General features: G+C 34.8%; 1 protein-coding gene across 1 annotated transcript; it reads right to left on the bottom strand.

Annotated features, from left to right (window-relative positions):
* Nucleotides 1-19,324: 19,324 nt before the first annotated feature.
* LOC125853369 (uncharacterized) lies at nt 19,325-22,448 on the bottom strand. The gene is made up of 5 exons (XM_049533053.1): nt 21,930-22,448; nt 21,230-21,824; nt 20,827-20,972; nt 20,569-20,727; nt 19,325-20,284 (listed from the first exon to the last, which is right to left on the bottom strand). Exons 1-5 carry the CDS (start codon nt 22,446-22,448, stop codon nt 19,325-19,327), a joined length of 2,379 nt encoding a protein of 792 aa, XP_049389010.1.
* Nucleotides 22,449-23,202: the final 754 nt, after the last annotated feature.

Here is a 23,202-nt window from a genome sequence, read left to right as displayed (position 1 = left end):
ATTACATTTGATTAGAATGTAGGCAAAGTATGCGTTAGTACAAAATGTACTAAATATGTTATCTAGCATAATCATAAGAGCATAAGACCAGGGTTAGTCAATATAATACATAATACATAATCCATATTCATATGAAATACTCACGAAACATAAACTATAAGCATAAGGGACAATATCATAATAATAAGTAAAGTCTCAAATATACGCATCATATAAGCATCATTCAACTTTTTAATCATCTATACCATAATAGAACTGCTTTCAAGTAACCTAAAGCCATACTTATGCAATGCTTGAATAGCATCCCATAATACCACCCAAGCTAAGTATCCCTTTTTTGGTCATCTTAAGCATTGTTTATATACATGGTCAAGTCTTTAAGCTTTTTCTACCATAAGGGCACCATAATCCTAACTAACCTCAAAGTACACTTGTACAACACATGAAAGGAATCCCATACTACCCTTCACACTAAGCATAACCTTGAAGTCATCCTACTCATACTTTCCCTCCTTTGGTCTCATTATTAACTTAATTCATATAGACAAGGGAACTATCACCTTTAGTCAATCATATCATGGAAGGCAACTATAGCAACAACCCAAGTTAAGTCTACACTATATAAAATAACACTTCATAAGTAGCTTCAAGTTATACTTCTGCAATGTATGAATAGCATCTCATACTACTATTCACACTAAGTACCAGTTTAGGCTATTATGAATGCTCACTAGTTGGGGACTTGTCCCTCTCTTCTATTTGCTATTAGTCATTTAAGGTACTTCTCTATTTATTACAAGGCAAGTAAAAACACATGAATGAATTTTATTTTTCAATTCAAGGCTACCAAGGAATAGCACCCTAATAGGCTAGACCAAACTAGTCATTTTTTTAACATAACTATGTTAAGCTAAACTAACTACCTTGGAAGGCATATTATCATGCAAGTCCAAGCTACTCTAGGAAGGGTACAAGTGTTCCATCCTAGATACTATGAAATAGTCCTAGTCCAACTAAATCATGCTACCCTTACAAGCAGACTATGATGCTAATGCAAGCTACCCTTAGGAGAGTATGATTTTCAATCCTAAGCTACCCTAGGAGAGTATAAGTCCTCTATCCTAAGCTACCATGAAATGGTCTTGACCAAACCAAGTCAAGATATCATGAGGGTATCCTAATCATGGCTTGAGCTTGAGCCGCCATGGCTTGGGTCAACATTTGGATAGTAGACCTAAACTCCGTCTTGGTCACATTCTCAATCATGGGATAAAGCGGAGCTTGATTATCCAGAGGAGGAGCTCCTTCATTCATATTGTCATCCTTCATTCTGCTTGTGTTAGCCCTTCATCTATTCATATCCTATTGACACAAGACAAGGATTGGGAGAGGGACTTTATAGAGTTAAACTCTACGGCACGATTTAAGAGTAATGAAAAAAGTATAGTTTCCTAATCATCTTGTAGCCTCTCATTCATTAATGTGGCAAGCTTCACACTCAGAAACAATACTCTACTAGATGTGACTTATGAGACATCATCCTAGAATCATTCTAAACCTTGTGCTCTAATTACCAACTTTGTAACGACCTACCCCCTAGATGTAACAAGGCACATAATACCCCTAAAGGCACCATGTAAGCCACTTAGCATATCATAACATAAAGCATTAGAAGAATAAGATTAAAACACATTTCAAGTCTTAAAAAGTTTTTCATAAACGCAAAGCGAAAGTCTAGACTTGTCTCACTTGGCCATCTATTACAATAGTCGAACCAAATAGGGTCACAACCCATACAACATAATCCAAAAGTCAATACAAGAATGAAACTACTAAATGAAAATATGCGTCTTTGAACCATGAGGACTCACCAACAAGCAAGGAGAAATAAACAATTCCAAACTCTAGCCACAATAAGGGCCGCCTTGAGAACCGGACCCTACACTTGGAAAAACTGTAGGAAAATATGAATTAGTACAAAAATGCATGAAGTATGATAGTCCTGCATAAAATCATGAAAATGTGCTAAAAGGGACGTTTTAGTTGAATGCATGTAGTTTGCTAAGTCAAAGCATCATTTAGAAGGTAATGGAAAAGCATAAGTCATATATCCTACCCAACTCATATATCATCATACCATAAGAGGAACATACCATATTCCTACCCATACTAAGCAAAACTTCTTGAGTAGCTATAGTTCATAATTCATATTCTTGTTCATACTATCAAAATGGGATAAGCCTTAACTGACATAGACCATGTGATCTAAACATGGAATCCGGTGTCTATCCCACATCGAAAAGGGGTTGTCCTACTTTCCTAAGGTAGAACCATACTCTTAGCTTAGATGGATCCACTAAATAACGACCTATGAGGGCATATAGTTTATGGGATAATAGGATTGCTACTAGAAAACCCGGCCTCTACTATCGTGAGGGCTTCCATCCCAAGAGATTGCTCCTACAAACCCGGTCTCTACTGACGTGATGGCTTCCATATCATATCAATATTCACTCGGTGCTAAGCATAATTCCCATAGAGTTCATATTAAGTCTTGAATTAAGTTCATAATTATGGAAGAATGTCTTGGCACTCAATCCAACATAACACCTACTATAGCTCATAGATTCAATAGGTGAGAATAGCCTTTCAACCTTAGAATCATCATATTGTGAAAAGATCTTTCACATCATTTCATAATCATACATAAGTGTGTACATGAGGATAATCTTCCAACAACACAACAACTAGATCACAATCATAATCACTTTACTCTCAAAGTGTTCTTAAAGCATATATATAAATCTCATAATCATGCATAATTCGCATACTTTGCCCTTCAAGGACCATAGATCATATTCCATCAACACATCTAGAATTAATACATTAGACATGGATAATTACATAATTCAAGTAACCCAACTATCTCAAGCATAATCTCATAACATCCTTCTATAATTAACAAACCTACATTACAAGTTCATAATTGGGGAAATTAGGGATTTCATGGGTTCTTGGGGGTTTCAAAATAAAACCATCATAAATCATCAATTCAATCATAATATAAAGTAATTAAATCATTGAAATCATTTTTGAAAGGAACCATGACTTGGAGTTAAAACTCAAGATTTTTTTGAGGAAATTTCTATCTTTGAAATTGAGTTTGAAGGGACTCCATGGATGAAGATTGTCCATGGATGAAAGACTACCATACCTTAGTTAACAATCCCAATGAAATTGGTGTGAAAAATTTGCTTCTTGAACCCTTGCCTCGCCTTCTTCCTTCTTCTTCTTCCTTGAAGTCTAGAGAGAGAATTTTTTCGAGAGAAGATGAAGTTTTGGGATTTTATTTGGGTGCTGGTAAATAATGGGGTGAATGGGTGTATTTTGACTTAAAAAGACTTATATAGGTGTATAAAAATAAGGCAAAACGCCTTCACTTTGATAGGGCATTAAAAAAGGAAATACCCAAAACACCCCTCACTTTAAGTAAACTGTCAGGGACCATGTGGGGCTCCACGAGTTATGGTCATGACCACGAGTCGTGGTCCCATCCGTGGTCTTGAGGCAGTTGAATGGAAACCCTTTCCTTTAGCTCACAAGCCCAAGGCATCTCCACGAGGGGATCCACGAGCCGTGGAGCAAGCCACGAGTCGTGTTCCCTCTCATGGACCTTGAGGTAGTGGCTAGGACAAGCCACCAAACCCCCTAAGACAAGTTCAAGACAACTCCCACGAGTCGTCTAAGGCTTCACGAGCCATGAAATGGCTCTCTTAGAGGGGCCATTTTTGGGGTAGCCTAAGGAGGCTACTGGCTCCACCTCCACAAGCAGCACAACAACTCATGGTTTCCACTACAGGTCGTGAAGACCATCATGGTCTTGGTGGGCAGTGCCTTGGAAAAAATGGGCAGCCATGGCCCCTTGCCTTGGCCCTTGCCCATTTTCCTTGGTTCTTGACCTTCTCCCTTGACGTTAACCCTCACGTTTTAGCTCTAGTTTAGCCTACTAGTTTCTGAGGTGTCACAAATCCCAAATTTCTTCCTCTCAAATATTTCTCTCTCTAGAATTTGAAGAAGAAGAAAGAGTTCAAGCTAGGATCAAGGTCAACTCTCCAATCCTCAAGCATTTGTGGGAGTTTTAACAAGGTATGATGACTTTTTATTTATAGAATCCTTTCATCCATGGAGCCCCTTAAGGTTCCCCAATTTAGAAGTAAAAATTTTCCAATTCTAGTTAGGGTTTCTTCTAAAAGTGTGGGTATTGATGAATGTTGATCCAAATGAGTGGAGTATGATTTTTTATGCTTGAAATGACTAAATTCAATGATTTTAGAATGAATTTATATGTACCCATGCCTAATCCATGATTCTAAGATGAATTTGATGAATGTGGGTTTACTACATGAAAGGGGAAATTGAGTATTTAGATGTATTCATATAGAATTGATATGATACATTATATATTACTTGAGATTGAAGCATATATGATGAATTATGATTAGAAATGTCTTGAGATTGAGTCATATATGATAAATTATGATTATTAGGGCTTTGAGATTGAAGCATATATGATGAATTGTCTTAAGCATGAATTGGATTGTTACTTGAGTTGCCTTCCATGATGTAAGTATGGCTAGAGGAGGATGACCCAAGTCATGACTAAGGATAAGTTGAGGTTACTTAAGGAAGTATTCCTCCTTTGTATGATGATTTAAGTGCATTGATTATGCTTATGACTTATGTTGTCCAACTCTTATGCTTATGTTGATGTTTATGCAATCTATTATATTTAGTACATGTTTGTACTAATGCATACTCTTGCCTACATTATGTAATGACCCGTTAGGTCATTTTGAGAACTATTCCTCTCTCTTTTATAAAAAAGCCTTCCCATAAATTTTATATAGAGATTTTGATCTATTAGCTTACCTAGAGTTAATTAATTAATGATTAAATATTAAATAACTAATTTTAGTTAATGCTTAATGCGTTAAGTTTATAATTGGTTTATTACCATATACCACTTTACCTATTTAGAAAAATAAGTTATTAGGGTTGAGAATTTTTGGACCATAATTTAATAAAAGAAAAAGAGTTAGAAAACACAGAAGGAAAAGGGGAAGCGTAAAAGGTCGCATTGTCGTTCATGCGTTCAGGTAAGAACTCGAGTATTATGTCTTTATTGCTAATATGCTAGAACGAAAACCTTCTTAATATTAAATGTTATATTAATATATGATGTTTGGTCCTTATAAAACTAGGGGACAAGGACTAGTGGGGTCAATCATGGCTTAATAATTGTTGCTGCTGTTTTCAGTGGGTATTTGTATTAACTTTGGCAAATCTTGTTATGACTATGATGATGTCGTTCTCAATTTTTAATATATCAGGTGTAGGTGATCAAATATTAATTGTGTTGTAGTAAATAATACCATTAGATTATGATACATAATCATAGACTTGAAATTTGGAAAATAGCAGAGTTGACATGTAATTGGAATCAAAAATTAGAAATGATAATAAATTTAGGTTAGTTTTTGGGTCTAGGCTAAACATATAGTAATATGGGTGTTGTTAGTTTCAAAACCTTAATGTGATTATTTACTTGAATAGATTTTATTGATATGGAAGCTCGGAGAAAAGGGAAGGCTCAAGTCCCAGAGTGATTGTTCGATTGTTTGAGGCAAGCGGATTTCTAAACCCTTGTTAAGTGCATAGAATCGTGTATTTCCTTGTGAGATGTGTTGGCGAGTAATGGGACTTGGTGATGGGTTGACTTGTCCATGTTGAATAATTCTCATGATGGAAAAAGGGTAATAAAAGGCTATGTGATTAATATTAGTGAGTGATGTGTTGAGAATGGTTTAAAAAGCTTATTGATTTATTGTTGATGTTGTATCACAATTGTATTAATGTGAATTGTGCATTATTATGAAAATGGCCATCTCCTCATTATTTGTGTGAATACGCATTTGCATTAGCTCAGAGACATAGTTGTGATAAGTCCTATGTGATAAGAGGATGTACCATTTCGAGGGACGCGTCGTGCGCCATGACGGATACTACATATCGAGGGACATGTCATGCGCCATGATGAATACTATTATCGAGAGACGTGTCACACACCGCAATGATTGCATGGACAGATATGTCCCCCATGGGTCCCGGACTAAGAGACAGCGGGTGTGTATCGTTAAGTCAGACATGCATCACTATACTTGACATTGCATTGCACATTTTTATCATTGATGAACTTGATCTTGTATTTTGCTGATCTTGTGAGTGCCTTTCTGTGGAAGTTGTGATTTATGAATATTGAGTTGTTGTTGAGTATATGTAATATGTTAGAGTGTTGTTGTTGAGTAGTGTACTATGTAAACTGTGAACTGTTAGGTTGGGCTGGTTTTATGCAGGTTGTAGTTATGGAGGTTCGGATGGGGTGTAAGGAATACCCATATTATGTTCCCTTAGCGTGTGTTTAGAAGTTTACTTGTTGAGTACCGTATGGTTGGTTCTCACCCCTTGCTTCTACATTTTTGTAGGTTATGAGCCTGGATCTTCATGATACCTTCTATTCTATTCATTTCTGAGGCTTTTTGTGGAGATTTGTGTGGTAGATGTTTGTCATCTCAGCGGGCCTTCTTACTCTTGTTTATTATTTTGTTTTTACTTGTAAGACTATGTCATTTGAGACTTACGTATTTTATTTCAATTCTAGTATTTGCATTAGACACTTGTGCACGTATTTTACTTCAACCAGGTTTTGGGGATTTAGTTAAGATGACTTGTTATTCGTATTAGTAATTGTTATTGGACTTTTATTTTATTTCCACACTATATTGAAATGGTTGGGTTTTAGGCTGACTTGTCTTGGTGGGATAAGATGAGTTCCATCACATCCTGGGTCGTGATAAATGGTATCAAAGCCCCAGGTTCATAGGTCTCACATGTATACAAGTCGAGTCTAAATAGAGTCTCGAGGATCGGTACGGAGACGTATGTACTTACCTTTAAGAGACTATAGTGACTTTTAGGAAATATCTTCACTTTTTGAATCTCTATCGTGCATTCTTGGTCTGGTCTTGATTCCTATCGCTTCACTCCACTCTCTCTATTATAGTGATGACTCGTATGTGGTTCTTCATGTGAGTAGTTGATGTGTTGTGTATGGCTGGATGTTTGAACTAGTCATAAAGTGGAAGTGATAAACTTTTTGAAATCATGTGTGGTCATATTAAGAATGTATAGTAATATGAAAGGATTGAGTAATGTGATGACTCGATGGTGCATTTTGAGGATATTTGAATAATGAGGTTGAATAATGGTTTGAGGGACTTCATGAACGTGTTATCTTTTTAGGTTAGTTACCCCAATAGAGGGAAAAATACTTGTGTAGTACAGGTAATATCGGGAATGGTTCGACAATTGAGAGTGAAATTATTAAAGGAATTGCTAGATAATGAACATTGTAACTTTGGAAGCTATTAGTTAGTAAAGTTATCATAACATGTATGGGTTGCTTAGAAAATGATGAGAATGATGTTGTGCCAATAGAGGTCAGAATCTCTACTAAGATTTCATAGATTGAGTGTATATCAAAGAAGGTCAATATACGACTACTACAATAGTAGCAATGGTTACTTGGTTAGGGTTATTAAGTGTGTTACTTATGCTATCAACCTGATCTAAGAAAGAATACATATCACTTGGCTAGAGACGGAATGAATTTGATAATGCTTTGCAGTTATTCAATAGATAAATGTCTGGGTTATTTGGGTACAATTTTCTCGGTTGATATGATATGTTCTAGTGGTGGATCTAATAATTTTTTGTGGTGTGACACTAGTAGTATATGGAAATGGATACATTGATTGTCAAGTGTGAATACTAACTAGTTAAAGAGTTATCAGTTGTATCACATGCTCGTATAATGAGATTCGATGTTTGCATTCACATTTGAGAAAGCAATTAGGCTGTACTGCAGATGTTTGGGGTTAAGCAGTGTGTATAAGGAAGATTTTAGAGGTGGATCATTCATACAGTATTAATAAGTTAAGTTGAGAAGTGTATCCCGAGGGTTCTAAATGAGGATCGGTGATTTCATCTTAAGGTCCAAGGGAATGGATAGATACCAGAATGACAAGCTTATGGGAAAAGGAAGTCTCAAAGAGTATATGTATGTGAAGGTAATTGAATATTTTAGTAAGAAAGTGCATATGAGATTGGGTTAGTCTTTTGATTTTGGTTGATATAACTGGATTTAAGGTGTCATATTAATGAAAAGGTTGACTTCGTGGTGATGACAAGAGCTAACTGAGTATGATGGTAATAAGGGTTTGTGATGGATTGTGATTGAGATGCAACTATATAATAAGGATTGTTGGTTAAACGAATTATATATTGTAAAGACGACTTGCGAGTACTTAAGGTTGTGGTTTGATACTATTTTGTGAGAGGCTTGATTGCATGGAAAGTTATATGAGGTGCCGAGACATCACTTGAATAAAATTGAAAGGATCTAGAGTCATAAATGGAAATAATTAGTGAAATGTAATTTAGTCCTTGGAATGAGGCAATCGAGAACAAAGATATTTACTTTGAGTGCTTGGACAATAGATTTACCTACAGATAGTAGAAAATTAAGTTTAGAGAAGTGTGGTTTCATCTATTTTGCTCTACATATGATAACACCGTCACTGGTTCATCATATTTTTTAAAAACTATTGGATAAAATTTGACAAAGGAGTGTACAGGCGTTCAACTCGAGTGTGATGAAAATTATTTTTTGTGGTTTTGAATTTTGTAATGAGTACGGTTGAATTTTTAGCGAAAGATATGATAAGATTGATGGAGAGGCGATCAATGATAAGCTAAGATACATGAATTCATAAAAATCTTTAAGGTATGAGTTAATGTTGATAGATAAAGGAATCGGGTTACACAGTTGGATTCAAAATTCAAGTTTTTTTTCATGGTGAGTTCAAGTTTGTGGTAGTGTGTTTTGTCAAGGTATGTATTGATAAAGTAAGAAATGATCGATCGCATTGAGTATGAAGCATTTGGAAGGACTTAAAAATAATTTGACTATTAAATTTGGTTACTTTTGATTGGTATACCTAAGGGGGGTTTCACGTAATATTTTGGTTTAGAGGATAAGGTAGAAATATCATGGGTTGTTGGTCGAAGGATACGAATGGTAAGCAAGTCAGCGAAAGGTAAACGAGTTTGGTGTTTTGAAGAGTTCGAGGTATTTAAAATTTGTGTCATGGGAAAAATTTAAGAGATGTGGAGGAATAAGACCTCTATATAGACTCTTGGTTACAAGTTGAAGGATGTATGGATTTTCATATATAATTTCTAATATGACTATGGTTGTGAATTGGTTCAGTATAGACTTACTAGGGATTTATCAAAAAAATTTATGAAGAGTGGGTTTTGATTTGGGTGAAAAACAGTGAGGTGTGTAAGATTATGTGTTGTTATGTGGGGCTAAATTGTTCAGATTATGGTAGGTGACTTATGGATACACAACAGTATGAACCTATAGTTATACATGGTTATTGAGGATTTTGAGGGAATTGAAACTACTATTTTTATGAGACAACCTAGACTGTTATGATGTGTCACATAGTCATTTGATGGTGAATAGAGGTTATAAGGTTATAGTATACAGAACTATTGGAGTGACCAAGGATTTCTTTGACTTTTGGTATGAGGATGTACATGATGGTATGAATGGTAGTTGAAAAATGGTATGTGAAAGTTCGCATAAAGTTGACATTGGGTGTGATTCAATTATTGTACCTCGATGGGAAAGTATATTAGATTTGAGATTAGTGCTATATGTTTCAGATATGACTCATATCTGTCATAGAATGCTTAAATGGAAAGCGACGGAGCCATATTTTGAAATTTTTGGAGGCAATAATGTGTTTGATAAGAAGAATTTGATACTAGTGACGATTTGAGAGTAAGGTAAGTGGCGGGAGTGGTTATGATATATGTAATTATTAAGAATGGTAGCTTCATTATAGTGTTATGTGAAGTATGTGGGGTTTGATAAATCGAGTATGTGTACAATTGTAATAGGAACCAGACTAATTGATTGTGGGTAGCTAAAATCAAGGAAATGGAATCAACTGAAAGAAAATGTTTGAAATAAACACTATGAAAATAGTATCTTCTGTTATTCGACCTTGGTTTCGTACATTATTATGTGACCACCGATTTCGTTTCTGATGTGATTTGGAGTATTTGTTGTATATGCTTACGTGTGTTTCTTTATCTACGAGTGATTTCCTAGTGGTGGATCGGGTATACCGATCCTACGGTATGCCTCTTGGTAGGATGGCATCCTTAGAAAGACTTTGACATTTCAGTTATGGCATATTGGATTTTGTTTAGAATATTTGAAGTACACCAGTGGTCCTACACGCATGACTTTGCTTATGAGAATTTATAAGAGAGATACTATGAATACTAACAGTTGTACGATAGTCTTAATATTCATCTAGTCATCGAGGTGACGTCCTAGTTTTGTGTGATTGAATGTGTTGGGCAATTGGGTCTAATTCTGTCATTCTTAAGAGTTGTCTACAATTACAACTATTGATCTAGCATTTTGACACTATTGTTAGAGGTTATGTATACTTAGATGTATCGGTCTCTTGGTGTTTACATGATCAATTTCTTCTTTGGGTTGGATAAGTTTGATCCTCTATTGATGAGTACCCGATGTCTAAAGATCATATTTTTATAACTTAAGTTCTTGGAAAGATTATGCTATGAGAAGGAATCTTGATAAGAGTTGGGATGATTTGTGCAAAATGAGTATCTGTTGGTTGATTCTGTCACACTTCTGGTTGAAGTCGATATTGGTTCAAATTTTTTTTAGTAACGTAAGAAAAGATTTGTCTTGATGATTGTGTTATGGTCGAGAGTGTTTCGGTTTGAATTGGATTCATGGATTAGTTTGTTGCTTGATAATCACACTTGATATGTAGATCTTCCAAAGTTTGATTTAAAAGTTCAGCTCTTGGTAGTTGATCTTTGATGGAATGGTCCTAAAGATGAGTTGATCACTTGGAGAGATGAACACGACTTTGAAATTCATACCTCAGGCTTTTGGTCGTGTTGGTTATTCTTCTTTCCTCTTCCTTATGTTCGAGGACGAACATGGTTTTTAGTGGTGGATAATATAATGACCCGTTAGGTCATTTTGAGAACTATTCCTCTCTCTTTTATAAAAGACCTTTCCCGTAAATTTTATATAGAGATTTTTGAACTATTATCTTAACTAGAGTTAATTAATTGACGGTTAACTATTAAATAACTAATTTTAGCTAATGCTTAATGGATTAAGTTTATAATTGGTTTAATAGCAATACCACTTGACCCATTTAGAAAAATAAATTATTAGGATTGAGAATTTTTGGGTCATAATTTAAGAAAAGAAAAGAAGTCAAAAAACACAAAAGGAAAAAGGGAAGCTTAAAAGGTCGCATCGATGTTCCTACGTTCAGGTAAAAACTCGAGTATCATATGTCTTTATTGCTAATATTCTAGAAGGAAAACCTTCTTAGTATTAAATATTATATTAATATAGGATGTCTGGTCCTCATAAAACTAGGGGACAAGGACTAGTGGGGTCAATCATGGCTTAATAATTGTTGCTACTGTTTTAGGTGGGTATTTGTTTTAGCTTTGGCAAATCTTGTTATGAATATGATGATGTCATTCTAAATTTTTAATATATCAGGTGTAGGTGATCAAATATTAATTGAGATGTTGAAAATAGCGGAGAGTCATCAGAAATTCTACACTAATATTAGGAGAAGAGACTTAGAGTTTGAGGTGGATGATTGGGTTTATTTGAAGGTTTCACCCATGAAGGGTGTGATGAGGTTTGGCAAAAAGGGAAAGCTTAGTCCCCGGTATATTGGTTCTTACAGGATATCCAAGAAGATTGGCAATGTAGCTTACGAGTTGGAGCTACCGTCAAAGTTAGCAGCAGTCCATCCGGTGTTTCACATTTCAATGTTGAAGAAATGTATGAGTGATCCTTCACTCATTATACCGACTGAAAATATTGGTATTAAGGACAACATATCTTATGAGGAGGTACTCGTTGAGATACTTGATCGTCAGGTTCGCAAATTGAGAACCAAGGAGGTAGCATCAGTCAAGGTCATATGGAGGAATTAGTTTGTTGAGGAAGCTACTTGGGAGGTTGAGGAGGATATGAAGGAGAGATACCCACATCTCTTTGAGTCCAGAGAAATTCCAAATTAAGGTACTAATTCTTTTTCTTGGCATTTATTTTAGTTGAAATGTTGTGTTACTTTTCATATTGAGTGTTTGAGTTGGGTGCTAGATGTTACCACCCTTAGTCTACTTAGAGTAATCTCATTAGAGGACGGATGTTCCCAAGGGGGAGATATTGTAAGACCTCGGAATTTTAAAGAGCTAAAAATAGAAAGAACTAAATTAGAAATAGCAAAATCTGAAACTTTTTAAGTTATGCCTAAGTTGTGAGTTTTAGGTCAACTCCAAATGACCATAACTTTTTGTACAGAATGAGTTTGGTAGCCCATAAGATATCAAATGAAATGTCTTGGAATTCTCTTTCAAACGCTACCGAGTTTGCTAAATTTAGAGCTCGTATCAGGGAGATATGCCCATTTAAAGTTAGTCTATCTAATTAAGGAAAGTTACCTGAATTAGTGAGGGGTATTTTGATTTTTTCCTTACCAAATCAAATTAAAACGACTTTTGATATTATTTTGGGGTCAAATCTGATTTGGATCAATTTTACAAATCCCATATACGCTTAGGGTTTTGAGAGGAGTTCAAGAAGAGGAGAAAAGGAGAAAAGTCCAGTCGTTCATCAAGTTTTCTTGCGAATCGAAGGTTGTTTCCCCAAGGGTTTAATCCCTAAGAGGTATGTGAGTTCTCATAGTGTTGGGTTCATTCACCCACACGCCAATCATGCTATTTTAAATGCAAATTCATTCTTGAAGTTGAAGGGTTTGTGTTCTTGAAGAGTTTTTCTTGAATTTCATTAGTAATTTTATGGATTGGGGTTTTGATGAGTTCTTGAGATAAGTGTTAGTTTTTTGATGGTATTTTTTTAGTAGATTATCGTATACAAATGTTGGGTATTCGAATCTAAGTGAGTTGGGAAGAAAACCATTTGATTCTTGGCGAATTGGGGTTAGAAAATGAGAAAGAAAATTCGTTGGGAAGTTCTGGGCAGGGGCTGGCGCGCCGCGCAAATAGTGCGCCACAAAGAGGCATCTGTAGTTTAGGTCCTGGGGCGCCACGCCACTCAGTGCGCCCCAATTATTCAGTAGTTCAGGGGATGGCGCCCCGCGCCACTCAGTGCACTGGGGTCGCCAGGTCCCTTACCCTTTTGTCGTTCTTTTCATACAAGTTCCCTTGAATCGTACTTATGTTTCCTACTCGATATCTACATTCTTATTACATATATATATATATATATATATATATATATAAAGAGATCATTCATAAAATGAATCATAACCTTGAATCCATAATTCAAATTCAAGGTAGAGTTAAAAGTTAAGTCTTGAGAGTTCTTCCAAGTCATTTTAATAAGTCTTTTATAATCATTTTAAACTTTTTTTTAAGACTTGAGCAGTTGAGTTTGAGGAAGAGTAGAGTTGAGTTCATTTTCTTTAAAATGATATATGGGAACTAAGTTTTTCCAAGAGCAAATGTTTTCACATTAAAGATGAGAGGAAACACTGATTTTCAAAAGAGATTCTTGAACAGTTTTGAGTACCATCTCTTTTAATAGAAATATTTTGAGTTATAATCTCAAACCGAAGAAAGAGATATGTTTTTAAACATGTGAGCTAGTTATATTTTGGGGGTAGTATTGAGCACCGATATGGAGACGAGTTCAGATAACTCAAAGTCCTCGTAAACCATGTAGCCAACGTGGGTAGAAAGGGTCATACTTTTTCGATGATTCCTTATTGCTTTTAAGCATAGACTAGTGGATCCACTTAGTAGTTGGTCCTATACATTGGCAAAGTATAGGACAGTTTTGGCAGCATGGGCTAGACAATGTATCATCGCATAGCTCATAGTGATGGTTGTCGGTTAGGAAATCTCCCACAGAGTTTATTTTGTATTCTTGCATATAAATTGAGTAATATTGTATTTTTTTAATACATTGAGTTATTGTCTATTGTCTTAAAAGCTTTTCTTTATAATGCATTTTTCTACTTCTTTATATTGAAATGAGTTGAGTATCCCTGAGTTAAGTTGAGACAAGGTAAGTTGTTTCTTCAGTTCTAGTTCAATGTTATGTCTTATTTTAGATTTCCCCTCGCATGCTCGTACATTTCATGTACTGACGCCATTTAGCCTGCATATTTTGTGATGCAACTACAGATAACCAGGATTATCAACCAGCGTTTCGTTGATCCAGTTGAGTTTCAGAGTTGTTTGGTGAGCCTCCTTGCTTCTAGAGGATCCCCCACTTTGTTTTATCATTTCAGTTTTGTTATTAGGATGATCGGGGGTCTTGTCCTGACATCCCTCATAGTATTAGAGGCTTTATAGATAGATAGACAGTAGTTCATAAGTCTTTTTATTTTCAGTTGTTTGTGTTGAGACTTGAGTTACCTTTTTGGCTAGTTGAATGTTTATTTCTAAAACATTCTGATTTATCTTTTGAGACAATTGAGTAAAGTTTATCTTTTAACTTCATCTTATTTATGAGTAATTCTTCCGCTAAGAGTTAAGTCAGGTCAGGACAGTTATGGTTCTCGAGTGCCAATCGCGTCCAGGGTGTAGGCTTGGGGCATGACAGTATTGATTTGTTTTCTTTTCTAAAAATAATTATCTACCCAAATTTCACTAACTTATTTTAAAAAAATATTGGTTAAATGATATAAGGTCTTACATAAATTATGGATTTAGCCCATTGACCACCTAATAAAATTAATTATTAAAAATTACATGCTAATTAAATAATCGTAGTTAAATGAGAAATTCAAAATTCTAATTGAAATTTTTGAGAAAGGTTAAAATACTTCTACTGCTCAAAACGCCCTAGCGGGTCATTACAGTCTAGCTAATTAAATTTTTATAGACATGAAGGTGGCATTTGAATAATCAAAATGTTATAGTAATTTTGGTCACTTCATAGATAATAAAGAACTTCTTTGAACTTTTTTCTACTTTTTTTCTTACATTACATACTCCCATCATTTCAAAATAAAGTTTTGTTTTTATTTTTTATTTTGCTTCAAATTGTGTTTTACTCAGTTACTACAACTTCCCATTATACTAACCAATATGTTTACCTATTTTAATTTTCAAGGTTCACTCCACATATTTGATATATACAGTAACATCATATTGTACAAAACATATAAATCAAATATATTCAATGTTCTATAACACTAAATAATATATATGTATATAAACAATATTAAACTAACATTTGAGGCATCTAAATCCTCATTTGTTGAATCTTCTTTTTTAAGAGACTTTATCTCTTCAATTACATTCTTGAATGATGCATCCAAAAAGGCATTCATTTCAATAAGTTGAGCGTCTACGCTGAATCAACACCAACATGTGAAGGATTATAAGGCAGTTCTTTTTCATTCTTCCTTGTGTGACTGTGAGACTGCCTTATGTTTCCAGGTTTTCTCAACTTGTTGAATGATGAATCATTCAGATTTTCCATCTCAATAACATCTTGTTCATCATCCATCAACACAACATCTTGAAATATGTACTACAATGACAATAATAAATGTAAGTATAATTACAAACATAGAAACAATAACTTAAGTAATTAAAACTGACAAATTTATATTACATGATTGCCATATTTTCTTAACATGCCTTTCTTTAGATGCTCAAAACAAATCTAATTTTTTGAAATGTCCCAATTGAATATGCAGGGAGTAACATGGCATGTACGAATGAAGATTGATTCATCAACTTTGTTGCAACATTCGTAAAACCAAATTTGCAACGCAAGTGAGAATTCAAAAAACTTCACATAACGAGGATCCTTAGCCATTTGAATCGTTATTGGATCCCTTAATTGAAAAAAGGTCAGATTATCCCCAAGGGTATGTACTATACTGTCGAGACTCAACACAAAAAAAGTGATCTTTTGGAATATGAGAAATGTTTGGTGGAGATGACAAAATAAATGTACTAATGAAATAAATCATTTTCATATTAAACATGTCCTCCGACCTAATCAACCCTTCTTTACTAAATACACTTAAAAAATCAGCTTTCAACACTTTATTAATAGCATTCGGAAAGTACCTACTCATGAGCTTTGATGTGCTCTTAGGATCATGATTAAAAACCATCGACCCACCACATTTAAATGTCGTCACTGTCCTAAATTTCTTAATTCCAAACTCAAGTTCAACTCCATTCAAATTAAACATAAATCTATCATCGCGATCATAAGTTCACTTATGATGCACCAAGCTCCTAATAATCTACGGTTGCACTGGTAACTCCAAAAGATATCCAAAAATCAAATCTTTGAACAAATGTAGACAATTAATTTTGATAAACTGGCTCTTTATATCATCAAATACGTTGATGTTAACATATGAACACCAACATGATTGTTTCTTCTTTATTTAAGAAACATAAAAAAAAAACATTAACAAGATATTATTGACAAATAATGTAAATCAAAAATATAAAGCAAAACAAAATTCTAATGACAGTAAATAAAAAAGAAAAAATTATCATTTTCAAACAAAAAAATGCAACTAATAATATGAAACTATACAGTAAATAAACAAAGTAAAAATTTATCATTTTAAAAAATATGCAACTCATAATATAAAAATAAAAACATAGAATTTAAATTAAGTAGAGAAAATTCCATAATAACCGAAAAATACTTATCTTTAGAGGTTGTGTGGATTTATGGCTTTTTTTAATAACCAAGTTGCCCCTTTTGGGTTTGCAACATTCCTAGCAGCAACTCCATCAGAATTCTTCTAACAAAAAACGTACATTTAAAATTGCATGTCATATATATATTAATAAAATCAAAATCAGAGTTAAAATAGTATCTTTTTACACAATTTTTTCGATAAATCTGTAATTAGTCTAATCTTTTGGCAATTGGGATTTCATCTTCAAAATCACTATCATGTTGATACAACTAATTTGTCAAGTCTTGGGCTTTTTCGTGGTGTCCTGTCAATCGAAAACAATATAATAAACTAAGAAGTCGAAGATGAACAACAGAAATAAATTTACAATGGTGCAAGAATGACCACACAGAAGCAATGGAGAAATAGAGGAAACGCATGAAGAAGAGAGAAGGAAGAATTATAGAAGGGAAGCGTGACTAACTAGGGAAGATAAATGTTGGAAAGAGAAAACTTTTTACTTTTACCTTACCTATATTATATCACATAAGGAATAAAATAAAAATAAATATTATATTAAAGGAAAGTAATGTATAAATTAAGGAGTAATGTTGGAAAAAGTAAAAGTTTTTTACCTTACATAGATTGTATCACATAAGAAATAAAATAAAATAAATATTATATTAAATGCTAGAAACGTGTAAATTTATATAAAAATCCATAAATTTAGGCATGTAATCCTATAAGGAGGGGATAGAAAATTCAAAACTAAATAATTAACTTTAATTGGAAAATTAATTAATTTGTTACGTAATTTTAAAACTATATTTATAATTAAATACAAGTATACGTATTTATGGTTAATTAAAAATTTAAGTTGTATTTATAGTAATTTTTCATTCACATAATCAACTATTAAAAATATAGGTTTTACCTCTTATCTATATGAGAACTAGCGTTTTCCATTCCTCCCATTGTTTCGCATAAGTAAAAAAAATTGCTTCTTTTTTTTTTTATCAAATTTTTGATCCACAGATCATTTTATTAAATAAGAGACAAAGCTCACTCTATACAAAAAACTAAAATGAAAAATGACCTCATCCATAAATGGACCGATCCAAATAAAATAATGAGACAAGATTCCAAATCTACAATTAGCTGCTCTTTGTCTAGTTTCCAAAAATCTCCAAACCCTCTCTCTTTACCCACCTCTTCAATATTTGGTAAGCCTCTTCATTGTCTCCTCTGTCTTCTTCAATCTTTGAGTTGTTGATTCATTTTTCTTTTCAGGTGGCTATTGGAAATCCAAGGGACCGCAGATTTTCTTCATTTTTATCCGGATATGACGCCGCTTGCTTGACGATTATTTCGGTATTACCTCCGACTAGCTTCTCTGATGACCCAAACTAGCTAGGACATCTAATTTTACTTTGACTTTGTACCTGTGTGAAGTATTCTGCTATAAAATTACTGTACCTTCTGATTCCTCGCATAAATGTTGAATTGTTGTTATGACTGCTATTGAGGTGATTGCTTAGTTGTTCCTTCTCTACTGTATCATTGTTTGCTGATTTTGCGAGTTTTCATCCTTATGTTTGGTATCTGCGATTTATCCATGTTTAGATGTTTCCTTGTTATGCTTGGTAGCTCCTGAAATAGATAATAGCACTTAGTTTCTTGAGACTCCACTACTTCATTGACCAATGAATCTGCCACACAGTTCCCTTCTCTGAAAATGTGAGTGATTGATGCATTTATACCTCGTATCACCCTTCTAATCTCCTCTATTCTTTCTACCAATTCCCACGGTATCTTCCACTGATTATCCACCATTTTTTTGAGAACTAAAGAGTCAGTTTCGATTATGGGCTCTTTTAGATCCTTCTCTTGACAGTACCAAACTGCTTCTACGCCTCTGCTTCCATGTTTGTTGCTATTCCTATTCCTTTTGCCCTTGCATATATATAAGGTCTCCTTCCTCGTCCCTTACTACAAAACTTATAGAACTAGCACCTGGATTTACTCTTTCTTCCCATCTGTGTTACATTTAACTTTGTTTCTTCCAGGTTTCTTCCATTGAACATAATGGTGATGTATTTTAGGTCTATACTCCTTCAGCTTTGTGATGATTTGAGGTCATGTTTCCTTTCTGATATGAATCCAAGGATATTTCAACTTTATGAGTTTCCTCACCTCTTTTTGCACTTGCATCACCATTTCATTGTATGTGGTGGTTCCTTCATGCTTCAAGTTATTCCTCATTTTCCATAGTGTCCACATTATAATTGTTGGCATTGCTCTCATCACCACCTTGAGTTTGGCATTATCACTATGCTTCCACCAATTTATTATGAGTTGTTGTAAGTTCATGCTCTCCATTTGTATACCTGAAGAATTAGAAAACTGCCTCCATAGCCTATTGGCTATGGGGCTGTTAGAAAATCATGTGTCATTGTCTCTTCTTCTGTTTCAGAACAACACCAACATCTAGACACTATCTGAATTTTCATCCTCTTCAGATTGTCATCAGTTGCAATTCTTCTTTTCCAGAGTCTCCATAAGAAAATATTCATCTTAAAAGGCACATCTTTAGTCCATATCAGTTGATAATCAGCCCTTCTTTCCTGTTTATGTCTCATTAGTTCCCAAGCTGATTTATCTGTGAAAATGCCTTGAGTACTCCCCATCCACCATGCTACATCATTGATATATTCCTCCAATGGAGGCTTAATGGACTCCATTATGTAATCAGTCATCTCTTCTGATATCTTATTAAGAAGTTTCTCCCTATCCCAAACCCCTTGAAGAATGAAATATTTGACCTCTATTTCCTCTTCCACTGCATTGTTCTCCTCCACATACCATAGTGCTCCTTGTTTAGTCCAATTATCAAACCAAAAGCTTGAGTTGCCTGCTTTTATTTGCCACCAGATGTTATGTTCTACCTCTTCTCTGATTGTGATCATTTTTCTCAAAACATGAGAAGCATCTTGTCCTCTAGTCACTGTGGCATGCATTTTCTTACAATACTTGTTCCACATGAATGATGCCCATAAAGATGATGTATCAGTTCTGAAGTTCCACCAAAGCTTTGCAAACAAAGCTTTTGAGACATCATGTAATGACCTGACGCCTAGTCCTCCCTCCACTTTTGGATAACACATCTTATCCCATGCCACCCAATGCTTATTCCTAGCTCCTATTGAAATACTCCAAAAGAACTTTGCAAATAACTTATTCAACTGGTCTATTATGCTTTTAGGAGGGTTCATAGTAGCTAGCCAATAGACTGGTATTGATTGTAAAACATGAGCAATTAGAATATACCTTCCTCCAAAAGACATGAGCTTATTTTGCCAAGTGTTCATTTTGTTTGTAACTTTCTTCAACAAGTTCTCAAAATTACCTTTATTCTTTCTTCCATAAAAAATTGGACAACCCAAATATGTGAATGGGAAAGATCCTTTTCTGATGCATGTTATCCTCTTTACCATATTACACACTCTGTTACGCACTTGCTCATGTAAATATATCATGCTCTTGTCCAAGTGATCATTTGCCCTGACACCCTTTCATACCCTCTAAGAATGTTGATCATTTTCCTTATAGATGTAGTTTGTCCTGAGCAAAATAGGATGGTATCATATGCATATGATAAATGACTTACTGTTGGGCTCCATTTAGGCATCCCATATCCTATATAATCAGGATCTTCAAACAGACTTTTGAAACCCCTTGACAAAACCTCTGTTGCAATAATGAAAAGTATAGGTGATAAGGGGCCTCCCTGCTTTAGTCCTCTAGTAGATTGAAAGAAACCAAAAGACTGTCCATTGATCAATACTGATTACTAGTTATTACTAATGAGCTTCACTATCATGTCTATGATTCATTCTGCAAAACCAAAGTTTCTCATTACTCTTACCAAAAATTTCCATGAAACCCTGTCATAGGCCTTGGCCATATCCAGCTTCACCACAACATTATGATAATTGTTTCTTCTTTTGATGTCTGTAATTATCTCTTGTGCCAACAGTACATTCTCAGTAATGTTTCTCCCTTTGACAAAACCTGTCTGATTTTTGGATATCAAACTAGGTAATACAGTGGCTATTCTTTCATGTACAACTCTTGAAATGATCTTATTTGCAAAGGTGCTAAGACTTATAGGCCTGAGATCTCCAAAAGTGCTTACCAACTCCTTTTTAGGAATGAGAAGCAGGTTGGTGTGTGTGATATACCAGGGCAGTTCTTGCCCACAAAAAATGCCTTTACCATATTGGTCACATCCTCCCTTATAATATCCCAACAGCTCTGAAAAAACATACCTGAGAAACCATCTGGACCACTAGCACTATCTTCATTCAGAGCAAATACCACTTTTTTGACTTCTTCATTAGTGGGTATTCTCACCATAATTTCATTTTGCTCCTCTATAATAATAGAAGGAATATATGTTAGCATATTGTAATAACTGACCTCTTGATCCTCCATGAACTGTTTCTTGTAAACATTGACAGCTTCTTCCCTAATATTTTGAGTTGTTGTAATAATGTCTCCTTCCCTTGTCAGAATTGCATTTATTTGCAGATTTCTTCTTCTTCCTTTGACATAAGCATGAAAGAACTTTGTATTTCTATCCCCATCCTTGAACCATTGCATTTCTGCTTTTTGTTTCCAATATTCTTCTTCTATGTGCTTATATCTTTTAATGTCTGCCTCTGCCTTGTGAAGTTCTACCCTGTTGCTCTTTGTAGGTGCCATCTCCAATTGAATCTCCTTCGTTTTGATCACATCTTCTAAAGTAGCTATTTGCTGAAAAACATTCCCAAATGTTTTCTTACTCCATTTAGCTAACTCCATTTTTACTCTTTTCATCTTACTATGGACCACTGTAAAAGGATTGCCAGTAATTTCTCCCTCCTGCCATACATCAGCAATTAATTTTTTTAAATTCTCATGCTTTGTCCAAAAGTTTAGAAACCTAAAAGGTTTCATAACATGTTCCTATGAAGTGTTGCATACTACATGTAGTGGTGCATGATCTGATCTTTGTCTAATCAAATGTTGAACTTCACTGTTAGGTAGTAGACTCATGAACTCCTCATTCCCAAATACCCTGTCTAGTCTCTCAGAAATGCATTCTGTCTCTACTCTTCCATTCCACCAAGTATATGAATTTCCCTTGAAACTAAGTTCATTTAGAGCACATGAGCTGATACATTGGTTGAAGTCTATGGTTTTCATATGAGTTACTGGTAATCCGCCCAATTTTTCTGAATCATTTCTAATTGTGTTGAAATCTCCCCCAACCAACCATGGTTTCTGCATGCTGCCTGCTATATCCTCTAGTGATTCCCACAATTCCAATTTTTCTAATGCACTGCACCTTGCATAGACTGTTGTAACACTGAAAATATCGTTGGTTCCCCTTTTTTTAAAATTGACTGTGAGTTGTTGACCAGTATCATTATAATCTTGTTCTTCCCAATCATTCTCCCAGAAGATCCATATTTTCGCTGAGCTGCTCACCTTTGCTTTGGGCATTCCCAATTTGATTATGTACCTCTCGAGATGTGCTGGATGTTGAAAAGGCTCTAACAGAGCAATGTATGAGTAGTGATTCCTCCTATGTAGGTCAATAGGTCTCTCAAAAGATTTTTGAGTTCTTACCGATCTAATATTCCAGAAAAGTACTTTATTAATCATTGGTTAATGGTGGATGTGGACCCCTTCTTGCTCCTTATATTAATTTGTGACTGTGTTTGTAGTTTCTCCCCTTTCTTGTTCTTCCCCTGTAACTGATTAATTTGCCTTGGTGACAAGTCCCCTTCTCGTCCTATACTTTCGATGCTCCTTTGCATGCATTCATCCTCTTTTGTGTCCTTTTTCTTCGTCATTTCTTGTTCTGTCAACTTATCTATAACTGGTGTTTTTAATATCTCCTGTACTCGGTTGTGTGTATCTGACTCCCCTGTCTGACTGTGTCCCTCCTCTTGTCCAGTGTGTGGCCCTTCATCGTCATTTTTCTTTCTCTGCACAGAAGATGGCACTGAGCTCAGGGCTTTAATATCTCTGTTAGCTGAATCTTTCACTCCACTATAAGCATCTGCATGACTGTCTTTTGATTTAGAAATCATAGGAAGTTTGATTTTTTCGTTATTTGCTACCGCTGTCTCTTCCTGACCCATATTCTCACGGGTTGTCTTCCTTGGTAGGCAATTCTTCCCCATTCTTATGCTCTCCTTCCTTTGGTACATATTCTGTGTCCCCCAAATCTTCAAACTTATTGGTGGTGATG

Source organism: Solanum stenotomum, chromosome 1, assembly GCF_019186545.1.
Source record: "Solanum stenotomum isolate F172 chromosome 1, ASM1918654v1, whole genome shotgun sequence".
Taxonomy (NCBI): Eukaryota; Viridiplantae; Streptophyta; class Magnoliopsida; order Solanales; family Solanaceae; genus Solanum; species Solanum stenotomum.
Note: the sequence above shows the minus strand (reverse complement) of the source record. Positions and strands in the feature narration are given on the sequence as shown.